The following is a 20,394-nucleotide window of genomic DNA, read 5'->3' as shown; positions in this document are numbered from 1 at the left end:
CACTTTTTTCCTGAGGGGTAAAAGATCGACCACACTAACCCTATAATAACCTCCCATTTCTCAGTCAAATTCTTGAAAAGATTGTTTAAAAACAAAAACACTATTACTTATCTACTAATAATATCTATGATGGTTTACAAAGCTCTCACTGGCCCGGCACCAAATTTTATTTCTGGCTGGTGGAGTGATGGACCGGCTGGAGGAGCGATGGAGAGGCTGGTGGGGCTGGTGGAGCAATGGAGAGGCTTGTGGAAAGATGACCAGGGTGGTGGAGAGATGACCAGGGTTGTGGAGCGATGGGGAGCCTGGTGGAGCGATGGAAAGGCCAGGGGAGCAATACTAAAATACCAAGGTTCCCACAGAAATTTCTGAAACTGTGGCGGGTGAACTCTGAACCCTCTAAAATATTCAAATAAAATTGAGTTTTATTGTCACATACACAATCATATACGGTATAATGTACAGTGTATAACAGTGCAGTGCAGTGCAGTGTAAAAAAAAAGTGTGTGTGTGTGTATATATATATGCATGTGTTGTAGTGCGGGCTCCATCTGAGTAACTCAACAAACAAATCTTTTAAATGAAAGATGAATTAACGCCAACTGTCCGTGAAAAAACTGCAGACGATGGAAACTTAGGTATTTCAAAATTAATTCTGCTGTTTATTTCTTTCTAAAAAATAAACAGACTGTAGGCTGCAGGCTGCAGTCCGCAGTGCGTTTCTCTCAACAAAACCAATAAAAACAATTGTGTTTTTATTGTGGATGTATTAATTAATTTTAATTTCATTTTCGGACGTGCGTGAAACAAATAACCACTTGTCTCAGAGTCCTGGTGTGGTGCCCCCCACGGCAACCAAAGTCGGAACAAACTTTTAAATGAGGCCTTGTAGATCTAATATGAGTGAAGATTCAGCAACTGGATTGCTTATTTCTTGCCTCAAATGTGTTCATAAACAGATTTTGGTGGACTGATAAAGTGCAATAAGTTAAAGTTTAGAAGTAAATAGAACAAAACCCGGAAGCCATGCACAAACCCCATTGGCTCACAGAACTCTGGGCCTCTGGAGGGTGGCTGCTCCCACAAAGGAACAGCCCGTTTTGGAACGAGAGGGCTATAGAGGCATGCTAGAATGGCTAGAATGCACAATCTGAGTGGTATTTTCAGAAGAAAAAAAACCAAAACAATGAAAAGATGTTTTGGGGACCCCAGAGACCATGTGTTAACTTGTGTAAAAAGGAGCATAATAGGTCCCCTGTAAAAAGTGCTGACATGACCTGCAACGACTAACGTTAAATGCTCGGAGCCACTTGGCATTTTCAAATGTATTTTCTCCATATCGGTGCCTTCGCTCGCTGGATTCTTCTATATATTATAGTTTGAAAAGCCAACAAACTTTATAAAAGACCCTGACGACTCGGTATCTTTAAAGTATTTTTCTTCTTTCTGCTTCTCCGCACACGCACGATGCAGATGTTACGCAAACTTCCGCTGCTGACGTGACGTATTTCCGTCAAGCGACGGACGTTGATGTCCGCCATTTTGTCTGCATCCGTGTCCTTCTCGCTCGCGACGACTCGCAGAGTTTGCACGCTGACGTCACGAGGCCATAGGAATCCTAATGGTAGGAATGGCGGCTCTGACCACTGGGGGAAGGAAGCAGAAGAGCCTGAAACTTTACTTCTAACGGCTCCGCGGAGAAATTAATCTCAGGCGGAAAACGGGGAGAGAACTCTGCAACGGAACGGGGGAGGATAAAGTTTTTCCGAGAGCGGAGGCGCCCGGGCAGACGTCCGTGCCGTGCAGACGGACGCACTTTCAGATCCCCTGACTTTGATTCAAGCTAGCTGCTAGCTGCTAGCTGGCGCGGCTAACGTGTGCCGCTAACGTGTGCTAGCCCGACAAGTTGACTGCCCGGAAGAATTCCACCAAAGCGCAGCTCGGGGTCTATCAAGCCGCCAACAGACCGCAATCAACACGTTGACTACCAGCCGTTCGTCGTCCCTGTATTGCGATTGTTTATGTGTGAATGTTCGCCGATCCGTCTGGGCTAAGCTAAAATTGGGGATCTTGGAAGTATCGCCCATTTTTTGGGGACCAGAAATCACCACTCGCCCGGGCGGCTGATCGGTAGCCTACCACCGCGAGTTTGAATGCAGCTCAACTGCACAATGGAGAGTCTAACCTTAAGCGATGTCGAGCAGAAATATTACTCGGACCTGTTCGTTTATTGCGACACGGACAACACCAAAAAAGTGGCTTCCAACGGGAGAGTTCTGGACCTGTTCCGGGCGGCCCAGCTGCCCAGCGAAGTGGTTCTACAAGTAAGCGTTTTTGGTTAAGTTGCAGCATTGCTTCCACCGCCACACCACTTGGTTTGTGGCACAACTGGACTTTTCTGTCACTAAAAATTCCAGAATTGCAATCGACTGTCAGACCCCACTATGCACCGGAGCTAACGGTGGATGGTTAGCTGTGTTGCGTAGCCCGTGACACACCTTCTTCTGGCTGATGTTGGACAAATAGGTAGATAGATACCTTACTCATCCCCGGAGGGAAATTTCTCTGTTATAGAAGCTCACATGAAAACACCGGGAAATAATAATGAAGTCGTACGATTAGAAAATGGCATTATGCAATAAGCCTCAGATGTAACTTAAAATAAAAATGCAATAAACAATAAACCTATGTATATTATAGCTGTACAAATACTGTGTGTACCAGGTTGGAAAACAAAATGGTTATAACAATGTCATAGTATTGCAAATGATGAGGTTTAATGTGTTTTTCGATCCGATCTTGGCTATTAGCGTAGAACTGGAGGCGGCTGAATGAACTGACAGTCCTTGACATCTGGAGGGTCGATCTTATTACTCTGCCTTGTATAAACATGGCTCATTCATCTATTTACTATAGCAGCCATTACTGTGGCGTAAAAAAGAATGATTAACAGTCTAAAAAATATTAATTCTACACAGAATATTCTAAATGTGAGATAAAGATTCATTGTGAAAATGACAGGATGCTGAGTGGTAGTAAGAATGCAAGTATTGACGGGGTATAAATATAAAGTGTAGTTCGATATTTCTATCATACGATGAACCTTATGTATATAAGTATGGACACGGCTAATAAGGGAGGGCTTAAGTCTTAACTTATAACAGTGTTCCTACAATATATCACACCGTTAGCTGTCCAGATTACAGACCAGAAATGATCCCATTCAGCCATTGCCCTGGTCGTCTGAACTGCAAAGTGCGAGTAGCCAGATCAACTGGAGCATTACGTTCTCGAGACACCCCGGTTTTCGCAGCTTGTGAGTCAGCATCCTTTTCAAGGTCAGCAAGGGAGCTACAGCATAGAGCTGTTGTGTTTTACACACTACTTGCATGGCTGAACACAGGGTTTATTTGATGTTGTAGGAAACACTGTACTGGCACCTGGATGCCACACACCCTCAGACCAGTAGCACCTAGTCAGTGTATTCAGACAGTCGTGGCAGGTTGTTCAGGACAATATATGGCAGCTGTAAGAACTTGTTTTATTGTGAAGTTAAACCCTATCCTAACATAGCGTTGCTGTGTGAAGTCCTGGAATACCTTGAAAAAAGCCCCCTTTTGTGCTGAAGTGCGTGAAAGACCCTTGAAAAAAACATGACAATTGGACACCTGTTCTTAAAAATTATTTTGAAAGTCCTTTAATTTTATTTTGTAATGCAGAATGAACCCTGTGGATACAACTTAAAGCAGTTTTAATTCCCCAATTTGAAATTTGTGAACGAGTCTTTGCCAAGGCATTTCCTGAATTTCCCCAAAGGGATTAATAAAGTCTTATCTTATTTCAGTACATTTCAGGATTTAGATAATGGGTGTTTTAACCTCACAGGCCTTCATGCAGTCGCAAGCAAATAGTCCCTGCATTTGGTTTCGTCAGTTAATTCCTTGTTTTCCAGAAAGGTCTTTATATCAGACAACACGACTAATAGTATCATTTGTAACTTTTAAAATTTTGTGATGCAGGCCTTCAAACTTTTTTAAAATTCGAAGTTCTCCATTGTTTTATCATTGGTTGTATCAGTTATGGGTACCATAATGTTTTCGGAGAAACACAATATTTCTTTTGTTTACTGTGTGTGTGTGTGTGTGTGTGTGTGTGTGTGTGTGTGTGTGTGTGTGTGTGTGTGTGTGTGTGTGTGTGTGTTCAGATAACAGAGCTGTGCGGAGCCACTCGCCTGGGTCACTTCGGGCGGAGCCAGTTCTACATTGCTCTGAAGCTAATTGCTATCGCCCAGTCTGGGCTGCCCCTTCGAGTGGAAAGTCTCAACTCAGGTCAGTATTTCAGAAGCCGCTCCATGTGATCTTTCCTGGTTTTTTTCTTTTTTCTTTTTGTTGCCGTTTCGTGTTGTAAAGAATGTTGAAGGTACAAATAGTGCGCTAGTGTCTTGTGATTGACACGTGATTGAGATTGAAGTCCCGACTATGTTGCATTTTCTATCTGACCTGGATATGTTCAAAGCTGTAAGCCCTCTAAGGTCTCTCCACAGCATATACTGAGCAAATTAACTGTTAATTAATTGAGTCCTACGTTGGAATAAGATGTATTAAGCTTGTCACATATTGCTTGGGTTGAACATGTTTGTGCTTTGGACACCCCGCTGACATCCTTAAGTTGTTGCTATAGCAGAGTGACATTTTAAGGCCTTATCAGGGTTGTGGGTTAAGTCCCCCAGGGTCCAACTGAAAACGGTACTTTTCATTTTTGTGTTTGCCTTTGGTGTGGCTTCTTTTGAAGCACAGCCACATTTCTGAACCTCTTGCAAAACAAAGTTTTGGAACTGATTGCATAACTTTTAATGTTCATAAGATGAGGAAGAAGATAGGCCACTTCCTCAAACCAAGATGCACGTAAAGTACAATGTTGTGAACCATGGCAGCTCATTTGGGCTGTTTTTAAGGTGAAAATGCCGTGTACTGAAGGAAATTGAATCCTGAACATGTTGCATAGTTGGGATTAAATTAAGTCTGGAGTTATTAGATTGTGTTGAAATAGAATAAGTTCAGATTAACCTTTTTTCATGGAGACATGTAGAATAGAAAAGTATGACTAGCGTGCGCACGCTAAATATGTCAGTGTGTATATTTGTTTATGTTTGTTTGTCATTATCTTAAGTACTGTTCTTTTGTCCTTTTTTTAACAACCAAAGAGTGCCTAAAGAGGGAAATTCTACAAGTGCAACTGTTGTTCAGTTGTCAGGCCACCACCATACTGTATGGTAATTACATCTTCAGAGGAAAGACACATAAGCGTTTCATCATTCTTGTTTCATGTGTCTCCCATGTTTAACAAAACTATGCCAATCCTTAACTGTATGTATTGATTTTAAGTTGAAGTTTACAGTTGCTCATTGGGAAGCTATTGACTGCAGATGACTCTCAGAATATGACTTATGTGATAAGAGCCAGAAATTGCTTTTATATTTATTTATTTATTTATTTTGTCTGCACCTCTTACCTCGAGGGCTCCAGTCGTCGACTTCAGTTCAAGGCCTAAAGACTTTCTCAAGTGCGCTAGGGCACCACAACTCTCAAAGGAAATGAAAGGCTGTCTCGGACTGGTATGATAGTGCTTAAACCGCGTCTCTCAGTGTAATATTAATAACACTGTGCGTGCTGATTCCTGTCTCCTCAGTCAAGGACCTGCCACTGCCTAGGTTTGTGGTCGGGAAGACCGAGGCAGAGGCCAGGCACGCCGCTCTCTACCAGGAGGCCGACAACCAGGGTCTGTATCCGGGCTCAGGGGCCGGCGTCATACCCAGGCCCCCTGCCCGGGGCCACCAGAACAAGAAGGCCCCCCCCACATCCTCTTCGGTTCCTGTTCACGAGGTCATCCAGGCCCTCCCACCCACTGTAGAACCACAGGTCGGTACCACTATCTCTTATTTTCCAGACTCAAGGTCGTTTCCATTTCAAAATTCATGATATTGTGTTTTTCCTCTGAAACTTAAACTGAAGATTTCATCTGTGATGCCTCACATTCCCATTTAACATTTGTATATTATATTGCCTTAGCGGTGCATTTCTTTACAGTAGTTCTTCTGTGACGCCCCTGGCCTTTCTGCGAGATGTTTGCAGTGAAAGCAGTAGGATTTGGTCGGTCGATCATGGAATTTTCTGGCTCGACTGGTTGATCTTTTTTTTTTTTTTTTTTTTTTTTTTCCTTTAGAGAAAGAGAGATGTTTGTTTTTTCAACAGACTCATGAGCATCTTGTGTCAGGCAGTTAAACATTCATCTATTCAAGGCCTTAATTTACCTGATTTGCTATGCCAGACAAACTTACAGCAGGGACACTGTCTGTTAGTTTGATTCTGTTTGGTTCACCCCCTTGTTTTCATTTCTATTGTTTTATGATGATTGCCTTGATTGTTCTCTGTCCAGCCGGACTCGACGTCCCCCGTGGTCTCCCCCCATCAGTCTCCGCCCACCTCGCCCCCCTCCTGGAGGAAACACAAGCGGCAGCCCAGCGGTGGAAATGCCGACAGGCCCGCCGTGGTAGCTGCTTCTGGAGCCGTCTGGACACAGTTCAGAGAAGCACAAACAGGTATGCACACACATACACACACAGACACGCGCGTGTTCATGAAATGAACATACTCTCCTTTTGGGATCCACAGATTTTGTAGACAAAATGACTGATGAGAATATGTGAAGTCATTCTGCAATTTCAGCGCGGGGATGAATATGGTGACTGTGTCTTCATGTCTTCAGTTTGTAATATTAGAAAAGGAATTTGAAAAGGTTTTACTCCGATCTGTCTTTTTCTTGCAGCTCTGTGTGATTCTCTAACATTCAATTTAGAATTCATAAGCAGATCTCATGATACAGTATGCCAGTATAGTGTAATATTCTCTGATTATCATTATAATAAATTATTCTGTATTGCCTAGCCCTTTTATTTATAATGGTGCAGGCAGGTCTTGGTGTCTGTGTTTGTGGCTTAACCTCCGCCCCCGTTCCTCCCGACCGGCCTCCAGGTCCGGTATCTGCAGATGGCATGTGGTCGTCCCACTCGCCGCCGCCGCCCCCCGTGCAGGAAAGCTGGGTCAGTTTCACAGCGGACACGCCGCCTTCCAGTGCTCTGCCGACCATGCATCCTTCGTCAGTACAGGTAAACCTGCCACCTTCCTTTTACCAAGGGCTCATGTTGAGGGAAATCTGAAAACACAAGACAGTTATTATCATTTTATATATATACATTTTTTAAATCATTTTTGAATAGCAAAATGCTCAAAATTGAATTGGTATGAGATGGGGGAGGTTTCAGAGACAGGGTTTAATCTAAATCAGGACCAAAATATTCCTAAAATTAATCCAGAATTTAAAAATTTCTTTCTAAGACTTTCCTTAATTTAAGATTAATTAGTTCTAGACTAGGAAGTCCTACAATAAGGTTCTTAAGGATTTACTATCAGCTCCTTCTGTCTGGTGCTGGTCTTAGTCCAGATAATCAATTTTATCCATTGTCAAGGTCAACCTGGAGGCCACATCCATTATTCCAAAGGTAAACCTGCCTCTGGCCAGGTTTAATTTAAGGTTTTATTATGACCTAGATTAGCTCTAATCTAGCTTCTACACTATATTGGCCCATATTGAATTTCCTCGTTCCCTTGTTAAAATTTATTTGGGTTATAATTCCTGTTATTTTTTATTTTTTTGGTTGTTTTTTTCTCACGACGCCCTCTGCGGCTCACTGCAGGAAAGCACGACGGTACGAACGGCGGCCTCGGCAGCGACAAACAACGAAATTCAGCGACAGTCCAGCGCTTACGACGATCCCTGGAAAATCACTGATGAGCAGAGACAGTATTACATCAACCAGTTCAAAACCATCCAGCCAGACCTTACTGGCTTCATACCCGGTAAGAGGGCTCTCATGTTCAGTCTCACTATTCTCTAGAAAGCCTTCCTGATACTGAGCCTCTCCTGTTTCTTCATGTCTTCCAGGCTCCGCAGCAAAAGAGTTCTTCACCAAATCAAAGCTACCAATACTAGAGCTCTCACACATTTGGTGAGTAGCCACCCTGTGTGCATTAACAAATCAATAAATATAAAAGATAAATTATATTATTGTATGGAAATTACATAAAACATTTTTTTGCAGTTATCATTATATATCATTAATATCATTAATTTGTTAAATAGATTTATAAATTATTACTACTACACTATTGTTTTTATCATTACTGCTATTATCTGTATTATTATTATTATTATTATTAATAATAATAATAATAATAATAATAATAATAATAATAATAGTAGTAGTAGTAGTAGTAGTAGAATTGCTGTTATTGTTATTATAATGCCATTATGTTTCACCACTATCCTGCTACCGCACTGTTGCTGTACTATGTGTGCTTCATTTTAGCGTAGCGTGGCATTTGTACATATATTTTATTTAATTGTATTTTAAGTTGGTGTGTGTGTGTGTGTGTGTGTGTGTGTGTGTGTGTGTGTGTGTGTGTGTATGACTTTTTTTACTAGACAATGAGACCGAGATTATATTTTAACTCATAAAAATCGCATTGAAAATGTATTATATTTGTTTTGCATGAAGTCCTTGAAAATGGGAAAAGTGATGCTTAAAATTTCATTTTGTAATGCCAGAATGATCCCTATATTTGTAGCTCCTGAATACAGTGTTATCTCATATCAATCAAAACAACTTCTCAGTTTAAGTAAAGCACAAAACTCTTTCCAAGTGTGAATTGATGTAAATGAGACAAAAACACGCCTGCAGCTTTTCAGATGAGCTGCTGTCATGGTTTATGTTCGTAACACACCCCCAGGGAGCTGTCAGACTTTGACAAAGACGGCGCGCTGACCCTGGACGAGTTCTGCGCCGCCTTCCACTTGGTGGTGGCCAGGAAAAATGGCTACGACCTCCCAGAGAAGCTGCCAGAAAGCCTGATGCCAAAGCTGATTGACCTCGATGACTCAGCAGGTACACAGTCTAACACACACTCTCACTCTCTCTCTCTCTCTCTCTCTGAAATGTAAAGAGTAGTGTAATATTCCATGTTAGACTCCCCTTTTAAATGTTTTTCTCTCTCTCTCTCTCTCTGAAATGTAAAGAGTAGTGTAATGTTCCATGTTAGACTCCCCTTTTAAATGTTTTTCTCTCTCTCTCTCTCTGAAATGTAAAGAGTAGTGTAATATTCCATGTTAGACTCCCCTTTTAAATGTTTTTCTCTTTAAGTGTGGCTCTCTGGTGCATTATATTGGAATAGAGGTTCTGATGGTAGAATTATAATCTTGGGATATATCAACATTTAACGGTTTTCTGATTCTTATTGGATAATTTATTATTTGACACCATGAAGTAGGGCTGAACGATTTGGCAAAATAATGTAATTATTTTATTCAATGGTTTTTTTTTTTTAGACCAATATTGCAATTGCGATTTTTTTTAAGTACCTTATCTTCTGTATTATTCACTGAACACAAGCAACAAATCATTCCGTAGTATGATCAACACAACATTGGATATAGTCTACATATGAACTGCTCTTTCCTGTAGGCCAGGCCTACGTGTTATGATGAAGAATAAAATATATCTATTTAACTATTGAATCCTAAAAAGAAAAACCTTCAATCACAGTAGAATATTGACTTTGAGAAGATTTTTTTATAAAAATGTTGAGAGCATACATCCACATACAGTATATCCTCTTTGTGCGGCCAAGTGAATGAGCCGGTCCATGCGCACAATTTTTTTTGGGACAGCTTTATGCTCACTAACTTAAATAAAGGTCAAAACAAAATAGACTCAGTTTTCTGGAAGAGGCTCTGTCAGATTGTACAGGTATTCCGGGCTCTGCCAGCTGCACACATTTTTTTTTTCAGAAGGAATATTCAAACAGGATTTTTGGCCAATGTTGACAGCCCTATTGGTTGGATTGTGTAACATAAATAACGCCTTTTTTGTTTTTTTTAATCGTAGTCTTTGCGGTCTTAAAATTAAGTTCTATTACATTGGGATGTTGGTTTGAATTTGATTAATTGTTCAGCCCTCCCATGAAGGGGAAGAAAAATACTTCAAGATAAGGTGTTATGGGTAGAGTGAAGACCTTAGCAGAGCAAATACAACTGAAAGAAGAAAGCTGCACTCGAATGCAGAGCACCAGCTATACACAAGCTTGATAAATGACTTTATATTAACAATATAGATTTACATTATTATTTTGGGGATATTAGAACATCATGACTGGCATGTAATCCATCCAGTTTTTGAGCATTCGTTTCTTTGATATTTATTCAATAATATGATAGGTCTCAGATGGCTCTTAGAATGCAAGTTTTGCAACATGTATGACAGAAGTTAAGATGACGCTCCATTCAAATGAATTTAACGGATACTTTTCCAAAAGTGGAAAAAAATATATAGGTCATATCTACTGTGGCCCTTAGAGCTCAACACACTGCAACTAAAGAAAGCACATGCAAATAGACAAAACACAAACAAATTAAGAAAATCTTATTTTCATCTTCACCAATATGACAACACATTACAGAAGTGGCCACACCATTATGGAAGTGAGCCACAATGGATGCACCAATTTATCTGCAATAAAATATATTAAACAAGGTGAGTTTCACAAACAATTCAAACCTTTTGAGTGAACGAACTGAATGACTTCCTGAAACAATCTGTTCATCAGTCAGTTCGGTTGGGCTCTCAGTCAGTTGGGAGTGAACGTGATTCTGAATCACGTTCACTCGCACTCTGAGTGAGTGTATCCCTGCAAACGAATCATTGAATCACTGATTGGTTCGTGGGGATACACTCACAAGTTAGTGAATCCCCCCTTTTCACCCAAAAGATTTGAGTTGTTTGCGAACTACACACCACTATCAGGGAGGCGGTAAAAGTCGTTTTCTCTGGAATATTGCACTTCAATGGTTTAAATAAAAACTGGATTGATATATATATTAAAAAAAAAAATCTATTTCTTAATTACATGGCGGAAGTAGATGGAGGATTTGGACATGGTGGTCTTGCCTGGTGCAATTGGTCTGTGATAGTTGTGGCTCCAGGTTGTTACTTGTATAAATTATTATATATAATTATGGACACAAAATAATTTAGTTAAATATATTTAATTGCAGATAAATCGGTGCATCTGGTGTGGCTCACTTCCGTAATGGTATGGCTTTTGCGTTTGTGTTTTCTGTTAATGTGGTTGTGCTTTTTTTGTATTTGCAAAGCGTTTGGTATGCAGTTCCACACGTCTAGATTTGCAGCGTGTTTTCTAAATGCTGCGCATGTGTTTTCTTCATTTGCTTGTGTTTTGTCTATTTGCATGTGTTTTCTTAAGTTGCAGCGCGTTGAGCTCTCAGGGCCACCATACATCTCAGATCTAGAAAACACCGTGTGGGCCATCTGATGTTGACTGGAGGGCTGTAATAGGCCTGCGGGTCACAGTTTTCCCCACCCCAGACTGAATGAGTTTGAACCTGGTCTTGACTCCGCGCTGCCTCCCCCCCCCCCCCGTGTCTGCAGAGGTTCCAGAGGCGGCGGTAGCAGACGTGGGCTTCTCAGGCTCTCCTGTGGAGGTCACCCCCAACAAATCTCCCTCCATGCCCTCGCTCAACCAGACCTGGCCTGAGATGAACCAGACCAATGAGGTTTTACTTACACACACACACACACACACACACACACACACACACACAGACAGACATTTCTCGAGCAGATATTTCACATAGTTTTCGCATAGCTTTTCTTTCGGTTGGGTGCCGTGTGATTGATCTGAATCGGTTGGGGTAAGCGGGTTTCTGTTAGTGGAGGCTTCTCTTTCACTATGTGTTTACATTTGATTGCCTTACTGTGTAATTACTGACACCAATGTTTTAGCAGACCTTCTCTAGCCTGGCGTGGGGAAGCGTACCGTAACCCACTCATGTGTGTCTGCGTTTTACCTCCAAGCCCACCCGCTATGTAGCTGTAGACTGATTATGTTATGTGTGATGTCACTGCTCTGGCTGACTGACATGTTTTATTTCTTTTCTTTTTTTTTTTTTTTTTTTCGTTTTGTTTTTTCCCACTTTCTCTCTTGTCTCCTGCAGCAGTGGGAGACGTTTAGCGAGCGCTCCTCCAGCTCACAAACTCTGACCCAATTTGACTCTAACATTGCACCAGCTGACCCTGTAAGTCAATCACTTAGAATGCATGATTTCTCTCCATTAATGGTCAGGCATTAACCTTCTTTTGATTTCTATCTCTCTCTCTTGATCTCTCGATCTGTCTGCTTCATTATCTCCCCCTCTCTCTTTATCTCGGTTTCTCTCTCAACCGACGCATGGGTTTCCTCTCAGCGCACAACTCAACTGCCCCACCAGTGGAAAGGCTGTCTTGTGATTTGGCTCACTCAGCATCTATTATGCAACCCTTTTCTTTTCATGGTGACATCAACCAATCACAGGAGAGACCTTGCAATCAAATTACTCTCCCTGTTTTGACTTACCGTGCAGTTTTTTTCATTAGCTTTCCTGTTGGTTTTAATGCTTTAATGCCCACCGTGTAAGAATGTAAAATGAAGAATAAGGGGTGTCCCAAGCGGGTGCATGTGGGTGGGAGTGGGATCACATTCCCCCATTGAGAAAGTGACTTGGGATGCAGTTGACAGAACATTCAAGTCAAAGCATTTTTCAAAACCTTTGTTTTTCCCTACAAAGACATTTTCTGCAATAAAATGTAGTCATCGTCATGCTAATGCCCTAATCTAAAGAATACTGGTGTTCTTGAAATAACCATCAGAGACAGTAAACAGAGCCTTTTATGCCTCATATACCCCATTTTTTTACCTCTACGGAGATTCTATTGTAAAGCTCGGGACGCACGGTTACCGATGTTTCAATCCTTGTGTACAATCGTCAAAATATCCCTATATCGTCACTATGCATATCATGACCTGCAGTTCAATTTTTTACTCTGCGAATCACAGTTTCTAATATGAGATTTTAGGAATCTGAATCTGTTCAATCACTGAAAATGACGGAATACATATAAAGAAATCGTTATTATTATTATCGTAACGGAAATGTCCAGTATTTGTATTGTTCTCATAGTGTCGACACGCACCCAAGAGTGGGTACTCTTCACTATTTAAAACACAGCCAGCGAATATAAACATTCTAGAAATGCCAGGTTGCCTTTTGTATCAAGGCTGATACTGAGTTGCCATTAGTGAAGCTGCAGACCACGAAACTGACCACCATTGAAACCTGTGTCTCTCCCCTCCCCCATCCACCCACTCTCCAGGACACTGCTATTGTCCACCCGGTGCCCATCAGGATGACCCCAAGCAAGATTCACATGCAGGAGATGGAGCTGAAGAGGACTGGCAGTGGTAAGGCAGCCCTACCCACACACATAGTTAACATATAAGAGTCACGGCCGCACAGCTCTAGACTCAGGACTCTTTCACACAAAATGTTAATTGAAGGCAAATTATAAGTGATAACAATGTACTCATCTGTAATTGTCAGTCAATTTTTGATTTTATAATTGATAATTTATTTTATATGATCACTTTAATAAAAGGATTGCAGTTGCACAAGTTGACACGTGTATACTCCATTGAGATTACATGATGTAGCGTCTGGTTGACATCAGAAGTGTACATGTAGTTATCACAAAATGTGAAAAGGCCAAATTGGACAGTGACAACATACAGGAAAAACTTGTGCAGCCGACGGAAAGCTGAGTTCACTGTGTTATTAGATGATGCTGCTAATCTCTGAATGTATGCAATACAAATGTAATATCGACGAGGAGCCTTGGAGCAAGAAACTCAACTAAGGAACTTAATAAAGGCACATGGCGCTGATCACATGTCGGGCAATGCTGTTCTGATGTATTTTCAGACCACAACCACCCGACCAGTCCGCTGATGACCAAGCCTCCAGAACTGCCTGAAGAGGCCAAGCTAGCTGCCTCCTTGAAGTTTGTAGCTGCCAACACTGTAGGTGGGTAGCTCAATAGGTCAGATCATGAGACAGACCTAATTCTCCCATAATCCCCTGCTCTCTTTAGTTTGCTGCACTCTGGTAACGTTCAGGACTGCACGCAGCCAGCAGGTTGATTCTGTTGTTGCTTCTCTCAATGTAGGAGACGGATACAGCAGTTCTGATTCCTTCACGTCAGACCAGGAGCCAATCACAAGACAAAGGTTGGCCACTGTTAAAATGACCAGCACCATATATAATTAGCATTTCATGATTCGTATAAAAGCCACCTTTTTTTACCCAATAAGAATTTGATGGAGTTTAGCTTTTATAGTGTAATGGAGTGAAAATGGTCTGTCTGTCTGTCTGTCTGTCTGTCTGTCTTTAGGTCTCAGTCCGGAACGTCTCCAGAGGCTCTGAAGGTCGTGGCCCCTCCTCCACCTCCGCCGCGGCCTCACGCCTCACACTCTCGCTCCTCCTCCCTAGACATGAATCGCAGCTTTGCAGCCGTGCCGGCCACGGGGCAGCCTCAGCCTGGCACAGTGACCTACCCCCCGGCCGTGCCCCCCAGACCCCTGCCCACACAGGTAGAATGGATGGGGAGTGCGGGTTGAGGGGAATCCAAGTAACTTGCTTATAGACATTTCCTAATCTGCCCCCTTACATTATCTATGTTTGTCAAATCGGGTATCACAAGTGCTCACAAGATTGTAGCCTCTTTACGTCATGTTACAACAAATCCCCACACCAGTGTTGAAGCCTGTGGGTTTTAAAACAAATTAATTAATTAATACTTTTTTAAATTAAAGAATGTCGGACAAAAACAGGACTCAATCTACAATAGGCTTAGGTCACTGGTCACCAGTTTACTGACCTGTAAAGCGTAATTCAAAGCGTACACGAATAGGAACTGGTATTCTGCATTGCTGCTTTAACCTGGCCCGGTGCTGACTGGAGAAATCCACAAAAACAAGAAATAAATCACCGTAAAACAAGTTGCCAGGTCATTCTGAAACAGGCTTTCTCTCTTTCTTTGGTTCAGTTCAGTACGGTTCAAATATTTGAGGAACAACATGGCAATGCAGAGCGCACTCAGACACACACCTGTTACTGGGGGGGTGGAGGGCCTGCCCCGGGGGAGCTGTAGACGCCGCCGCCGCCTCCTCCTCCAGGGAGAAGAGACTCAAACTGGGACTGGCTTTCTCCGGGATAATTACACAATTTGATTGTTTTATTTTGCCCCTCCACTGTTTATCCTTTGTGAAATTTTGGAACGCAGCCCCCCCCCCCCAAAAAAACCCCGCCTAATTAAGCAATTGTTTTAACCAAAACCTCTGCGCTGCGGCTGGTGAGACCTGGTTCTCCGTCCCAGACCACATTTTGCAAAGACAGCAAACTACTTATTTTATGTCCTTTGGCTTACCGGTTGCGTCTGGTTTAAAACCGAAATAATCCCATAATAGGATTGCGTTCCCCAGGCCGACTATATCGACAATAGCCATTGTTGGGCTGGGAAAATGTAAACGTATCACACAACCCTTATCTAGAATCAATATTGGAACATTATTAGCAAATGGGAAGCTCTCAGCTGAGCGAAAGACTAAAATTGGGTTCCAAGGTTTGCTGGTTTGTTTCAATGGGGTTATGATAGAGTAGTGCTCCTTCTAGTGGTACAAAATTGTGTACCACCCTCCTTTTTTGCCAGAAATGCCAAAATGTCATCGTACATACTACATGTCATTACTATCATCCAGCGTGCTTTAGTATGTGAGTAAAAGCAACGATGATCTTCTCGGACATACATTTTCCTAAAGCCACCACTTCCTTTCAGTGCGAAGTGGGTTGATGATGACACTGTGTCAAAAATTCTTGCCCACACAGTGCATTTTTTGCATAGTATTTAAGAATTCTACGTTTATAGAAGAAAAGCAAAAAAAAATGGAAGCCAAAAACATATATATAGCAAAATATATGTTTTTTGGCTTCCATTTTTTTTTGCTTTTCTTCTGGTTTTTATTACTCCACGTACTTTGTTTTGCACAACCCCTGGAATTGCCCTTTTAAATAGGCCTGTGGACCAGTTTGATTAAAATTATGTGAGTTTCAGGTTGACCGGTGCCTTGGTATGGCTGTATCTTGGAGAACAAAATAATCTCTTGCTACCTTGCCCTTTGACCTGTCTTCCTTCGTCTTCTCTTTGCTTCTCTGCCCCCCTAGACGTCAGTGCCCCACAGCGGGCATCGTGGCGAGGTGGAGGGGGTGCCCGGCAGCGGGACGGCACTCACCACCGCTACCTCCCCCCAGCAGCTCCCACAGCAGCCCAATTTTGCAGACTTCAGCCAGTTCCAAGCCTTCGCCGCCTCGGATCAGCCCTCCAGCCTGCCGGAGGTGGACAAACACAGTGAGACGGGACAGGTACGATGGGGGGCAATATGGCTAAAACAAGGGGTGACGTGCTTTTGATTCAATGTCAACTCTGATGATATCCAGTATGAGTGACCAGCACAATGTGTCTCAAACCTTCTAATGCTCCGGAATCGGTCAAAGTGGTTTATATGAACTCCAGAAAAATGTGAATATTCCACCTATGATCACTGATAATAAAATCAATACACTTTGAATCTGTGTTGTGTTCCCCAGTTGGACAAGCCATCGGAGGGAGCAGGTCCTTTGAGAACAGTCAAGAGCGACAGTCAAGCAGAGGAAAGAGCCCCGGCCACCGTCAACTCTGTACGTTCCTTCATGAAAATGCCCTAGATGGATAACACATGGCAGCTTCCTGCCGTGTGACTCACCATTAACATACAGGGATCCAGTGATCTTACACATCCAAAATTAGGCACTGTGGCGGACCAAGGGGCGTGGTTAGGTCGCGGCTGCACAGCTGCCCTGAGTCGGCCGAATCAGCGCCCTAAGCCCCTACCTGTGGGCAGAGACTCCCACAAGTAGGGGTTTAGGGAGGGAAACTGAGTCTTTTCTTGCCGCATAGCAAGAGTTTTTATTAAACAAACTGAACAAAAAGGCTGCCTGGCCAAAAAGATAAATAGTAAAGAATAATGGGTTGGGTGCAAGAGGAATGACATGCCGATCCCTCTCTGCAAGACACACAAACATTAAGAAAGCTCCCCGGACCGTGCCAATCATCGCCGCTTGGGCGCTGATTCGGCCGACTCGGGGCAGCTGTGTAGTCACGGGGAAGGAAGCCGTGCTGCAGCCGTCTGCAGCCACAGCTTGACGCCCCTTGGTCCGTCACAGGCACATTATTTAATTTAAATGACAACAAAAGAAAAGTCATAACTGATTCTGCTGTTTGGTCAATAGTGTTTTACCCCTCCCCCACCAGGTCAAAGGGTCGTCGGGCCCCCTGGCTCCTCCTCCCAAGCCGGTGCGTCGGAGGTTGAAGTCGGAAGACGAGCTGCGGCCGGAGGACGAACAGCACGGCCCGCAGAAGTCCAACCTCATCGCGGCCGTCCTGGCCACGCAGCCCTCCATCCCCAGGTCAGCTCTGTCCATGTAAATGACCTCATTTTAAGTTGAGACTTCAAGGTTACATGCTTTAAGTTCATAAATCGTACAAAGTACAAAATACACAACAACGATACCTTATCCGAGCGGAGAAGGTTGACTGCTTTCTTGGTTCTGGGAAAATGTTTTTGAAGCCATGTAGAGCAGCCATCAGACTGTTTGAGGATGGTGTTACAGGGTTTATGTAAGCCTGCTCCTGAATTTAAATGATGAGAATTAGGGCCACATACATATATATGGACATAGGCCTTGTACATTATTAATTTACACATTTCATAGTCGCTCACAGTCATCATAGACCTTAATTATGAATAAATGTTTCAATGTGTTTCAATGTGGTTTCAGGTCGATAGGGAAAGACAAAAAAGCCATCCAGGCCTCCATCAGGAGAAACAAGGAGACCAACACGGTACTGGCACGACTCAACAGTGAACTGCAGCAACAGCTGAAGGTATGGAGACGTCAGAAACAAACAGTCCAAGACCAAATAGAATTTAAGGTTTAATGAGTCGCTCGCAAACAAGAAATGATGTTGAAAAGATTCAGTGCTATACCAGGACACGTCATCGCCAGACTTCTTAACCAATGCTCCATATGGACTGGTTCCGAGTTAGGAGTTGACAAATATTCTCAACAAACAAGAAGTCTTAGTAACATAATTGAAGTCTTCAGTTATGTCACTAATAGCATTCTGAAGTTAATGAGAAATCATGTTTTGTCTGGAAAGTCATATCTCTAAATACATTCATGTATCGCTTCCATTCAAGTCAGTCAGCCAGTGGGAGGAGCCTCTGACAGGGTCTGTGTGCTTGTTGTGGTTGTCAGGACCTGCTGGAGGAGAGGATATCCCTGGAGGTCCAGCTGGAGCAGCTCAGACCCTTCTCCCACCTGTAAAGGAAGAGAAGGACGACCCTCCCCCCTCCCCCATGTACCCCCCCCCCCAAAGCCCCTCCCTCCCTTAATCCGTCATCCCAGCTGTGCGGTAACTCCCACACCACCCCCACCCACCTCCATGTGACAGCTGTGACCTGCCACAGGCGTATTGCTGATACATACATACATACATACATACATACATACATACATACATACATACATACGTAGATACACACATGAACCTGTGGGGGGGGCTGGGCTGTTACAAAGTGGCACTTTCCAAGTCAGGACAGTCAGGAATGGAGACAATGGTGTCAACCCTCTGCCGTCTTCATTTCCTACTCTCCAAACGACTGAAGAAGATAAGCGGAGCGTTGCTGTATGTGTGAGCCGCGATTGATTGTGTGTGTGTGTGTGTGTGTGTGTGTGTGTGTGTGTGTGTGTGTGTGGTTGTGCGGTGTTGTGTGGTGTTGCGACAGAGGAATACGTGTGACTCTTCTTCATTTCACCTCCTTTGACCGTGTTTGGTGTCGTTGCCCCGCCCCCCAAAGCCCTTTTCTGCCAAATGACTTCACACGAGTCTTCCCCGCTCCCTGCCTTGGGCGTCACTCCGGTTGTCAAAACAAAAAAAAATTGCAGGTTCTCACCCACATGTCGAGAGGAATCTCACCCATACGGGAGGTCCAACTGTCTAGGCTGAGAAAATCAGAAGGTCGACTGAATCCAGAAGAGTGAGAGTGAGATAGAAGCCAACGCTAAGGATCAGCGCGACGCAACTGCGACGGTGCGTCGGCACCAAACGAAAACGGCGAAAACACTCGGTCACTTTGTCCAAAGCCAGAAGAGACAGTGTCAGTGTGAAAATCCCCAAACGTGACCTTTGATTTGTGTGTGTGTGTGTGTGTGTGTGTGTGTGTGTGTGTGTGTGTGTGTGTGTGTGTGTGTGTGTGTGTGTGTGTGTGTGTGTGGCTGGCCCTCATCTGGCTTGTGCATGTTATTTTTTTTTCTGTTGGGTGTATATAAAGCTTCCAGACGTACCAAATGGATCGAAGTCAACGGAAAGAGGAGACCTGAATGACCCAGCTGCACTTTGAACTTTGACCCCCCCCCAAAGCCGTTTTCTCATTTGTCTGACCCATTCTTCAACACTAACTTTTTTCTTCTTTTTTGGTAACTGCACGGTTTTTCTTTCCATCTTTTATACGTATTTAAAATAATAATACACAAGAGATGGAAAACCTCCCAACCCACTCAATTTGTCCACAGCGTTTCCATGTGGAATTGTGTAGCTCCTTTGTGTTCCAGGACTCATCTTTCCTTCCTTCCTTCCTTTATCTTATACTGTGTGTGTGTGTGTGTGTGTGTGTGTGTGTGTGTGTGTGTGTGTGTGTGTGTGTGTGTGTGTGTGTGTGTGTGTGTGTGTGTGTGTGTGTGTGTGTGTGTGTGTGTGTGTGTGTGTGTGTGTGTGTGTATAAAAAAAACTCCCTTCTAATAAAGCCTTATCCCCACCATCCCTGTTGACGTTCAGGTTTCCACAGTGACTGACTGACCTCTCTTTCTCATTGTACCAAGGCTCGCCTTCTTTGTTTGTTTTTTTTCTGCTGATGAGAATGACGTGTGTGCGTGTACAAGTGCGTCGGAAGGATATGTTGTCAGACCTGGCATTAAATACTATTTGAAAACCTTATTAATCTTCTAGGATTGATTTCTCACTCTTTTCAATGGGCTTTTGAATGTTATTTGCACCCAGGTCTGTGTTATATATTGTACATGATAAACTTTTGGACTCATATGTAAATTTGCATTAATTTCTGACTAATGGCGAAAGAATATTCTATTTAATTCCTCCTCTCTTGGCTGTGGGATCCTAGATGTTGAAACTGCATGGATGTATCTCTGCAGTCTACTAGCAGCTGTGTGATTTTTACACAAAAATAAAAACGGCACAATGTTTTAAAACACCGCTCCCTTGATTTCCTTCTGTTG

At 43.0% G+C, this 20,394-nt stretch overlaps 1 protein-coding gene across 3 annotated transcripts; it reads left to right on the top strand.

Moving 5' to 3' along the window:
* Positions 1-1,653: 1,653 nt before the first annotated feature.
* reps1 (RALBP1 associated Eps domain containing 1) lies at positions 1,654-20,316 on the top strand. Of its 3 annotated transcripts, none has more exons than XM_080019225.1 (19): positions 1,654-2,324; positions 4,205-4,328; positions 5,689-5,918; positions 6,436-6,598; positions 7,032-7,165; positions 7,754-7,916; positions 8,002-8,065; positions 8,847-9,001; positions 11,561-11,685; positions 12,130-12,207; positions 13,322-13,409; positions 13,927-14,028; positions 14,171-14,231; positions 14,396-14,594; positions 16,225-16,422; positions 16,648-16,737; positions 17,351-17,505; positions 17,878-17,983; positions 18,358-20,316. In XM_080019225.1, the coding sequence occupies exons 1-19, from the start codon at positions 2,154-2,156 to the stop codon at positions 18,424-18,426; spliced, it is 2,475 nt and encodes an 824-aa protein (XP_079875351.1). In that variant the 5' UTR covers positions 1,654-2,153; the 3' UTR covers positions 18,427-20,316. The 3 variants fall into 3 exon arrangements, with proteins under 3 accessions (XP_079875351.1, XP_079875350.1, XP_079875352.1); XM_080019224.1 differs by having other exon boundaries at positions 12,127-12,207; XM_080019226.1 differs by lacking the exon at positions 12,130-12,207.
* Positions 20,317-20,394: the final 78 nt, after the last annotated feature.

This window comes from Zeus faber (assembly GCF_960531495.2).
Source record: "Zeus faber genome assembly, chromosome: 2".
Lineage (NCBI taxonomy): Eukaryota > Metazoa > Chordata > Actinopteri > Zeiformes > Zeidae > Zeus > Zeus faber.
This window is presented reverse-complemented; position numbering and strand designations above follow the sequence as displayed.

What these genes read in the sequence shown, in the direction of transcription:
- reps1 (XM_080019224.1), top strand. Translation starts at nt 2,154, where the DNA reads ATGCAGCTCAACTGCACAATGGAGAGTCTAACCTTAAGCGATGTCGAG. An exon ending in CTAGAGCTCTCACACATTTG is followed by an intron (nt 8,066 to 8,846) that starts GTGAGTAGCCAC and finishes ACACACCCCCAG; the next exon opens with GGAGCTGTCAGACTTTGACA. An exon ending in CCAGACCCCTGCCCACACAG is followed by an intron (nt 14,595 to 16,224) that starts GTAGAATGGATG and finishes CTGCCCCCCTAG; the next exon opens with ACGTCAGTGCCCCACAGCGG.